General features: G+C 39.2%; 1 protein-coding gene and 1 pseudogene across 1 annotated transcript; both read left to right on the forward strand.

The window, feature by feature from the left end:
* The first annotated feature begins 756 nt into the window (after window positions 1–756).
* Window positions 757–1,323, forward strand: LOC106302161 (annotated as a pseudogene).
* A 2,192-nt stretch (window positions 1,324–3,515) lies between these two features.
* Window positions 3,516–4,092, forward strand: LOC106301770 (defensin-like protein 206). Its single transcript, XM_013738244.1, has 2 exons — window positions 3,516–3,638; window positions 3,722–4,092. The coding sequence occupies exons 1-2, from the start codon at window positions 3,572–3,574 to the stop codon at window positions 3,886–3,888; spliced, it is 234 nt and encodes a 77-aa protein (XP_013593698.1). The 5' UTR covers window positions 3,516–3,571; the 3' UTR covers window positions 3,889–4,092.
* The last annotated feature ends 6,744 nt before the right edge of the window (window positions 4,093–10,836 follow it).

Below are 10,836 nucleotides of genomic sequence, written 5' to 3' on the forward strand. Positions count from 1 at the left end.
TCGAGGCAGTTGGTGGTTAGAAGACTTCTCTTTATGTGTGGATCTTGGGTTTCTTTTCAATTTGTTTAATCTAGTTTTTACTAGATTGATTCCGGTTTTTCACTCGAATTTTAGTTTGTAAACCCAAGAAATTAACTGGTTTAAAGAGGGTAACTATTATATTAACAGAAAATGTGAAAGTCAATCCAGAGATATTTAGCTCATGAGAAGCCAAAGCCCTAATATATGCGAAAAAAAATTAAAGTATAATGCATGTAAAATGAAGATGCTCAAAAGTACCAACATAGTGTTGCCATTATTGGTGCAATGTCTTATAAGACTTTTTTTTTTGAAGAAAAATGTCTTATAAGACTTTGTTTATTAATTAATAACAAAGCCAATTTTTTTCATTACCTGATTAAAAAGTCCGAAAGATTCTTGCTGATTCTAACGATGGCAAAAACAATATCACTTCTAATCATTATTTAGCTAAAACTAAAGAAACGATGAACAGATAAAATGAGTATACACTACAAAGACTGCGACGACCTTCCTTTTGAATGTTTATTTTAAAACGGAGGCATCATTTAAAAAATAGATAGACTTGTGAGATAATATGTAATGGAAAATACGGAAATGAACAATTGTGGCGACACTATGAACTTAGCCACTCCAGAAAGAAACAAGGACTGATTATACAATGATGACAAAGTTTCAGAATATTGACTATAAATAGATAACAACACATATTATATGTCTCATCAACGATAAGTTTACTGACAAGAAAAAGAAAACACCAAGTTTAAGAGAAAGCAAGGCAAAACCGTAAGAAATGGCAAAGAACATCAACTCAGTCAGCATCACCGTTCTCTTGTTCATCCTCTTGGTGGCTTCCACTAGTAATTTTAAGAAAAAAATTCTCTATCGTATTTTGTAGTTGTATTTTAGTTTTCTTACCCTGATGAATATGTCAACATGCAGAAATCCTCAAGAGCGAGGCTCAAACATTTTGCTTCGAGTGAGGACCAGTGCCGTTCCTAGGTACAAATGCTGATTGCTTTAACTGTTGCAAAACCAAATACGGGAGTCCTCCTGTCGTTAGTGGCGTTGTTGAGGGAAGTGAGAAACACTGTCATTGCTATTGTTGATCCTTGATATAACCTCATGCAATCACCATGTGTAACATTTGTTTTCAATCGGTGACATGTCTGTTTGTTTATGCTCAAGCTTCTTTTGCTCCCCAATAAAACATCAAGGGCAAAACTTATCATTGCTTTGCCCCCAAGTTTATGCCTATGTTGTGTTTACTTTTGTTTCATTATGAATATAAAAAGTTGTTTTGTGTTTGTGTTCCTCATTTCAGTTCCCTATACACTCAGTCTTCTCATCGCTAAAAAGTATCTATAAATATTGAACTGGTCTTGTTATATAAACTTGTTTGTGTCTTGACATGTTCACTAGCTAGAAAAATAAAATTTTCTATATATAATACCAAATTCGATTTTCATCCTCAAAAAGAGTTCTATTGTGAACAGAAATAGAGTTATATATTCAAAAATGCTTAGAATATGTAGATTTTTATTGAATAAAGCAGTAGATGGAATGATACAGCTAGGAAAAATAATTTTATGTTTCTCAAGATAGAAAGTGTAACATTCATTATGACCAAATGATCAATTAATATATTAGTAAATGCTAAAAAAAAACCTTTTCTAGAATTAGGTCAATCAAAAAAGTAATTCGAGTAGAAACCAACAATAATTGCATTCTTCTTAAGATAAAATGAGAATAATTTTGTGCATGTTCTGCATCATTTTTAGAGAGAGCCTCAAATATACCATTTAAATAAACAAAAGAATAATTTTTGTATCAAATTTCTTGAGAGGATTCAAACGAAACTTTAAATCTCAACTGCTAAACATTTTTTTTGAATATACTAAATCTGATGAAACGATATGTCTAGAAATAAGTTTTGGAACTGACACAAGCGTGGTCGAGTGGTATGACGTGCTCAGAAATGTGCTATGCACACTGGGTTCAAACCTGCTAAACTCTGATTTACCCGCTTGTGTGGTCATGCAACACGAGTATCTAATTTCCATTACGAAAAACCAGTTCCGTCTGGCTCCGGTGGACAGACACCCAAAGAATTAGTCGGTTGGATTTTGGTCAGCCTGATACCTCTGGATTATCAAAAATATATATATATAAATACTAGAACCGAGTGATAAAAGGAGAAGTATAGGTTACATATTTCTTATATTCCTAGAAAACTTTGAATCTTTACCATCTAATATATCAAAACTGAATATAGTCTTTTAAAAATCATATGCAAATCCAAAATATAGCATAAGTTGCAAAACTGTATGAAAAGATTGCTTTTCAATAAAACTCATCAAACTGAACCATATAAGTAGAAATAAACATTAAAGGCTCTTAATGATAAAAGGAAAGGAGTCAAATCCTTCCTTCTCTCTGTAGGCTCTCTCTCTCTCTTCAAATCATCATTTGCCTCTTTACTGCCGGCGCGTGAGTCGTTGGCGGAGATGGCTTCTTCTTTATTTTTCTTTGTTCTTTTTCCTTAAGCTCCACTGGTTTTCTCTCGTTTGATTAGTTATTTTTCCGAGGCCCATTTTTTTAATTTGTCGTGGTGTGGAAGAACCAAATCCATACGACATAGTAGCTGCCGTTCCTGGTTATGTCAGATCTCCTGTCTCGTTGCTTTTTGGCTAATATTCTGTTTCGGGACGTCGTAGGAGATGAGACACCATCAAAGCTATAGTTTTATGCGGAAGAGGGCTAGGGGGGGTCTAGGTCAAGGCGGTGGGTGGTTAAAGACAGCTTCTCGTTTATGTGTAGATCTAGGGTTTTTATTCATTTGGTTTAATCCCGTTTTTTTTTAGATTGATATCGGTTTTTCACTCGAATTTTAGTTTGTAACCACATGAAATTAACTGGTTTAAAGGCGATAACTATAAATTTTTATTAACAGAAAATGTGAAAGTCAATCCAGAGATATTTAGCTCATTAGATGCCAAAGCCCTAGAAGATGAGAAAAAAAAATTCAAGTAATGCATATGAAATGAAGATGCCCAACATAGTGTTGCCATGATTGGTGCACTGTCTTATAAGCCTTAATTTATTAATGAATAACGATGCCAATTTTTTTTCATTACCCGATTAAAAAGTCTTAAAGATTCTTGCTGAGTCTAATGATGACAAAAAAAATATCACTTTTAATCATTATTTAGCAAAAACTAAAAGAACAAGGAACATATAAAATGAGTATGCACTACAAAGACAGCGACGACCTTCCTTTTGAATGATTTTTTTAAAACGGAGGCATCATTAAAAAATAGAAAGACTTGTAAGATAATATGTAATGGAAAATACGGCAATGAACAATTGTGGCGACACTATGAACTTGGGCAAACCAGAAAGAAACGAGGACTGATTATACAATGATAACAAAGTTTCAGAATATTGACTATAAATAGATAACCACACATGATATCTCTCACCAACGATAAGTTTATTGACAAGAAAAAAGAAAACACCAAGTTTAAAAAAAAGCAAGGCAAAACCGAAAGAAATGGCAAAGAACATCAACTCAGTCAGCATCACCGTTCTCTTCTTCGTCCTCTTGGTGGCTTCCACCGGTAACTTTAAGAAAAAAAATTATCAATCGTAATTTGTAGTTGTATTTTAGTTTTCTTACGCTGATGAATATGTCAACATGCAGAAATCCTCAAGAGCGAGGCTCAAACATTTTGCTTCGAGTGTGGACCAGTGCCGTTCCTAGGTACAAATGCTGATTGCTTTAACTGTTGCAAAACCAAATACGGGAGTCCTCCAGTCGTTAGTGGCGTTGTTGAGGGAAGAGAGAAACACTGTCATTGCTATTGTTGATCCTTGAAATAACCTCAGGAAATTACCATGTGTAACATTTGTTTTCAGTCGGTGACATGTCTGTTTGTTTATGCTCAAGCTTCTTTTGCTTCCCAATAAAACATCAAGGGCAAAACTTATCATTGCTTTGCCCCAAGTTTATGCCTATTTTGCGTGTACTTTTGTTTCATTATGAATACAAAAAGTTGTTTTGTGTTTGTGTTCCTCGTTTCAGTTCCCCATACACTCAGTCTTCTTGTCGCTAAAAGTATCTATAAATATTGAACTGGTCTTGTTGTATAAACTTGTTTGTGTCTTGACATGTTCACTAGCTAGAAAATAAAATTTGCTATATATAATACCAAAATCGGTTTTCATCCTCAAAAAGAGTACATAGTGAACAGAAAGAGTAATATATTCAAAAATGCTAAGAATATGTGGATTTTTATTGAATAACGCAGTAGATGGAACGATACAGTTAGGAAAAATAATTTTAGGTTTTTCAAGATAGAAAGTGTAACATTCATTACATAATTTACTTCACTTGAGAAATTTAAAATCTACCATATAAGAACTAAAACGGGTGTTTCTTCTTTACAAAATTCAGTACATACCAAATGTTCGATTAATATACTAATAAATGCTAAAAAACCTTTCGAGAATTAGGTCAATCAAAAAAAGAAATACGAGTAGAACCCAACAGTAATTGCTTCTTACGATAAAATAAGAATAGATAATTGTGCATATGAGTTCTAAAAAGGATTCATACGATAAACCCTCGAGAAAGGTTACTCGAGTCCTCGGACAAACGGATCATGGGCATCGAAACAACGAAACGAGCATAAGGCTCGATCAACCCGGCCCGCCATCAGGGCAAATTGGATGCACGTCCAACTCGCCCCAATGGCGAGTTAGACCAAAAAAGCAGTCCAACTCGCCGAACGGGCAGGTTGGATCGAACGAGCAGTCCAACTCGCCCGCTCGGCGAGTTGGACCGAACGAGCAGTCCAACTCGCTCGCTCGGCGAGTTGGACAACTAACTTATTTTCGTATCATCCTGTAGCTCCCTCCTTCGAGATCGGATCGAACTTGCTCTTGTTTCAACTCGATCGTAGTCCGCAAGAACTCGTTATCTCGTATGACATTCGAATTGATCGAATAAAACGGCAAGGCAACAGTTAACTAAACACCTTGAACTGCCTCCACTATACGAGAAATTCAAACTTTCTTCATAATCGACTTCATTTCGGAAGCGCTCTTTCGATAAATCGTAAAAACGCTTAAGTCAGAAAACGGCCCGAAAGGGTCCCGAATGCGGCTAAAAGCCCACTCACAATTTTATACGAAATAGAGCCCAATCATTATGATGGTTTATCCTTTATTCTGCAGAAGAAGATAAATGTCAAGTTCGGAGGATAAATGTGAAGTTTCCAAAGATAAACACGAAGATTGAAGGAAAATGGAATATTTCCGTGAAGCGATAAACTCGACCGAGGGCAGAAAGGAAAAGAGCAAACCGCCTCTAGAAGGAATATATAAGGACTTTTAGGTTTAAGAGACAAAATGAACAATTCTTTTTACTCTTAGAACTGTCTGTACTTAGAAAATTTAGGCATTATTCTCAACATGTTCTGTTTCTATGACTGGCACTCGATTACTAGATAAACTCGCAAAGGCGGTTCGATATCTTGTTCTACTCTTTCAATCAAACTATGTCCGGCTTGATCCTCGAAAGGGGTACATAGGCAGCCTTTCATAAGGTCCAGTCTGAAATCAATCAAAACATTTTTCGTATCTTTTTGGTCTTCTGTTATCGAGCTTCAACTCAACTAGGTTTATTTAGGTTGCTAGAACTAGGTAATTCACTGACAGCTCTTGCGGCCGAAGATTTTATAACCTCTTGTAATGATCGCAACGCTCTTACGAGGATTCAAAATATGATCGACCTTTTCTACAAATTAGTTTTGTTATCTTTTCATATTATTCTGCATTTATTTGGTCACTTGTCGTTGTCTCTCGCAGAGAATCTTGGACCTCAGAGAAAGTTAGAGTTTCTTGACTTTCCTCGGATTACAGAAATCGACGGTGTGAAATTCGGTTCTCACATTCCTCGTCGAATAATCCACAAAAGTGAATGAATCCTCCGAAGACTCTATCTTCAGACCCAGATGGTTTGCCATTACCTTGGGTAGTATGCTGACTGATAACTTGTGTCACACAGCACATATGGAGACTCAATTCCCTTCACTAAACATGGCCCTGCAAACTTCTCAGGATCACTCTTCTTCTTCAGTGTAATCCTCTCCTTCATCTTCTCTCTGATCTGATTGAAGATCCTATGTAGGTCATGTTCAGTTTCATGTGGTAAAGTAGGCTTCCTCAAACGGTTTTTCCAAGGGTATCCTGAGAACTCATTTGGTTAAGCTATCCATCTCCTTCTCATTAACTCCTCTCTTGAGATGCTTGGGAACCTTTTCCTTCCTTCTCCTCAAGGTTCTCCTCTCAGAAGTCTGATCAACTTGCATAGATTCTGGCGCATCATCAGATTGTTGACTGAAGTTGTCTGCAATGTTCTCTGAGGGTTGAGATGGCTTTCTGAGTGCATTCATGCGTGCTACATCTATTTTTGGTGACTGCACTCGGTAGGTAAGAGGTGGTCGTTAATCGATGCTGGATGGGTCGTGTCGATCATCGATGGAGTCTGTCTGTTGATCGGTAGTTGGCTCATAGTGCCGATCGATGTCCGACTTCTTGATGTGTAAGGGTTGGGGTGGATGAGGGTGTTTAGCTATGAATTTCTCGTGAGTTAGAATCCTTACTTTTGCGCATGATGAAACCTCCTCAGTCGATCAATGTGGAGTAGTTGATGTCGATCGATCCTCGTCTGTCTCCATTGGTCGATATTCATCTCTTGGCGTCGATCGACACCAGTGTGAACTGCTGAAACTCATGGAGCTTTCGACTTGTAAGTCTCCTTCCTAAAACTTCTCCTCCTTTACCACTTGCCAGAAATCATCATCTATGATGGCATTCACGTGGTGCTTCAGTGATTCATCTCTTCTACTCTTAATGAATGTTTCATGCCTCCTAACAGTGTTCGATGTCAAGATTACCTCAACTTCTACCCTCTTCAATCTTGCATTCAGAGTTTTGATCTTTGAGCCCAGGTATGTATAAACAGCATTTATCTTGCCATTGAAGTTCACCATAACCTTTTGTTGGCTTTCAAGAACTTGATAAAGCATCACTTCATTCCTGCTTTCCTCAGTTTCTGGAGGTGGCTTTTGATAAGATGAGTTGTTGAATGTTCTAATGAAATCTACATGTCTAAAATCATTCTTGTAGCGTCTGGTATATGTCGTCTCTGTATTTCTTCTGAGGCTGTTCTGATTCTTTAGAATTTTGTAGACACTATCCATCTTAACCTTCACTTCATCCATCTCTTCTCTCCAAAGAGCAGTAGCTGATTCCCTTCTTTTGAAATCAGTGTCAATGCTACCGCTACATGACGCAAGGTTCTCAATAAGCCTCTCTGCCTCCTCTGGATTTCTATTGTGAAAATTTCCACCACTAGCTGAGTTTAAAGCTATCTAGTATGATAACGCGACGCCTCTATAGAAAATACTGAGCAACTGCACTTCATTGAATCCATGGTGTGGGCAGTGTCTCTGATATGACTTGAATCTGATCCAGGAGCTTCTGAATGACTATGTAGGCTCTTGTGTGAATGTAGCAATATTGCTCTTCAAGTCTTCACCGCGTTCCTCATCAAAGAAGTGACACAGGAATGCTTTCTTAATGTCGGCCCATGATGTGAGATATCCTGGTGGTAACTGCTTGATCCAGTGTGTAGCTTCTCCGGCAAGTGAGTATTTGAAGAGCTTGCAAAAAAAGTATTCCTCAGGGACTCCTTTGGCTTTAATAGCAGTCACTAGATCCTCGAACCTCTCTAGATGGTCCATAGGATGCTTGTGTGATAACCCACAGTAAGTTGTATGTCCCACGAGTGTGAAATAATGAGGCTTCAACTCAAAGTCTTGCCTATAAATGGCTGGTGGACGAATCGCAGATCTATTCTCGTAGTACTGATTTGCCTGATATAATCAGCTAATGTCCTCGGTCTACCAGCCTCGTCTACAGCTTGAGCAGCTGCAATATCAGCATCAGTATCAGGGATTACAGCCCCCTGATCATCTATTTTCTGACCTACTGCATTACGCAGATGACCCTCCTGGTCATTCGGGTTTCCAGTCGCGTCCTCAATTAGAACTATAATCGCAACTGTAATACCCCCGAACTGTTTTAGACATCGGTCAGTCAGCCGGGCAACAATCAAACAAGAACATGCCCGAACGACCTTCCTCTGCCAAGTCCGGAAGTGTTACGACGGGTTGAGAATAGACTTTCCAAGTCACAAAAAATAATTTTGTAACCCAGAATATCCATTCAAAACTCGTTTCCTATAATATTCGGCCTGATGGCTTTGCAACCCGTACCGAATCATAGAGTTATGTTAGGTTGGACTAACCTAATATCAGATTCAACACGTCACGAATATAAAACATACTTTATTTCATATATATATAACATGAAGTTCACAAGCACAAAAGATTATACATATGGTCCATGGACGCAGCCTAAGGTAAAACATACATTCATATATCTTGAAAACGAGTTTTTAGCAAAAGATGTCCAATCTACACCAGCTCCTACAGTTCCGCGAGCGCTATGATCCTTTCTACTGGTCACCTGCAAAAGGATGTGAGGAGTGAGTGACCTAGTTTCACTCAGTGAGCCAGGGTTCCCTATCAAGCATTTACAACTACCCGTCATTCTAAACCCAACCCCAAACACAAGCAAGACGGATAGTTCAACAATCAATATTCAAGATAAAGCATGACCGATTTTGGCAATAAACCATTAAACCATAGTAAATCAAAACACTCTTTATGAGTGTCACATCAATCAACCATATATATATACACTCATATATACTCCTAGGGCCCAACAGAATCATTCTTCCTCCACATAAGGGACACCGGCAATCTCTTCACTATTACACCACATAGGCGTAGGCACTCGATAATCGCCCGGTCACGGTCCTCAATCGGAATCACTGTGCCCCGGTCCTCTATCGGACTTGTCGGGGGCTGTCACATCCACGTGTGACACTCGGCCTTGGTGATCAAGCCAATTTAAACCGAGCCCACCACTTTCCGGACCACGGACGGTTTAGTGGTACCATTTGAGAAAGCATTGACCTGCAAACTAATACTAGAACCACCACGAGGTTCTCATACAACAGTACCAACATGAGGTACATACCATAACAACATATAATAATCACACAATCACAATAACCCAGGTGCTTAGACTAGTCTTGCTATCCACTTAGCCCAGACATCGTCTCAAGCCTCGGATCCACAAACTGACACCTAGACCGGTCCAGCTATCCTAGCTCGGAAGCCGTCTCCGATGTCAGGAACTTGCATTAAAAATTCGTTAACAAACAATTAACCGTGACTCACAGTGATTAAGCGATGTGGCTCGACTCTTTGATTCCGGAGGTTGACCAAACCATTTTTCCCCCCTCCAAATCTTCGTTTTGGTACTGTGATGTTAAATCCCAAAAATCCAACGTCGATGTCTTGAATGGACTGGTCTGGACTGATCAGAACTCGAAAAGAACCTTCTTTCACTTCTGGACAGTCTTTCGGAACTTCCCGGCAGTTTATCGGTCTTCGGAAATGTCTATACTTCTAAAGCACCTCACTTCTTTTTCTCTCTTTCTCTCTAGCCACGTTTTGCTTTGGTTTCTATGGAATGAGATGAGTAAAAATGGTGAAGGGTGGCTGGGTATATATAGAACTTGCCAGCCAATAAAAATGAGCCACCTGATCGCCTGTGTGTCGTCCTGCATGCTTCCGGTCGCATGAGTGACAACACGTGGGCGTCCACATGCCCTGTTGCATGCCCTCTTTACATGCCAGGAGACACCACCACGTCCACATAGCTCTCAGCATGTCTGGGGTTCATGTGTCGTGACACACGGGCCTCTGCATGTCGGTTCGCATGCGCTGATCGCAGGTACTGCGACACCTCGTGCTTCTGTGTGTCGAGCTGCATGGAACTGCTTCATGCACGTCTACTCCTCATACTTTTGTTGACACTCAACAGGTTAAATGGTTGACACCACGTTCTGATCCCTTAGATCAAGCCACCTCGAGCTTCTCGGTCGATTTGCGCGATTTCGGTCCTTCTGGTGAATTTTCGTCCCGCTATCAATCCCGAATATTTTTCCTTCCCAATCTGATGAGCTGAATATTTTTAATAGACTTCAAACTAACCTTAACCTTGAGGATAAAAATTTCCCGATCCTTCGGCTTCCCCGAGAAATTCCATAAAACCAAAATTAGGGTTTTTTTTTTAAGACGGGGTATTACATCCTCCTCCCCTTATTAGAATCGGTCCCCGAATTCTCTAAGGATCCGGTGATCCCCCTTCTTCCATTACTACATCTTCGTGGAAGAACTCTGGATGCAACGCTTTGAATCTTGCTTCATCCTCCCAGGTCACAACTACACGGTTCCTCTTACCCCAGAAAACTTGGACTTGAGTGATATCTCGATTCTTCAATCTTCGTATCCGACGTTCACCTATTCGGATTGATCCCTCTGGATAAGTGAGGTTTATTTGCAGGTTTTCGATTTGCTCTGTCTCAATAGCGTTGGGATCATGAACATGTTTCCGCAGAATTGATACGTGGAATACCAGATGTATTTGCATCTCTTCAGGTAGGTTGAGGCGGTAAGCAGCGTCTACGATTCGTTGTATAATCTGGTAAGGCCCAATGAATCTTACCGCTAGTTTCCCGACCTTTCCGAATCGGTCCTTTCCTTTTTGAGCTGACACTTTCAGATAAACCCAATCACCAATACTGAACACCATTTCTCTCTTTGATTGATCAGC

Source organism: Brassica oleracea, chromosome C1 (genome assembly GCF_000695525.1).
Source record: "Brassica oleracea var. oleracea cultivar TO1000 chromosome C1, BOL, whole genome shotgun sequence".
NCBI lineage: Eukaryota > Viridiplantae > Streptophyta > Magnoliopsida > Brassicales > Brassicaceae > Brassica > Brassica oleracea.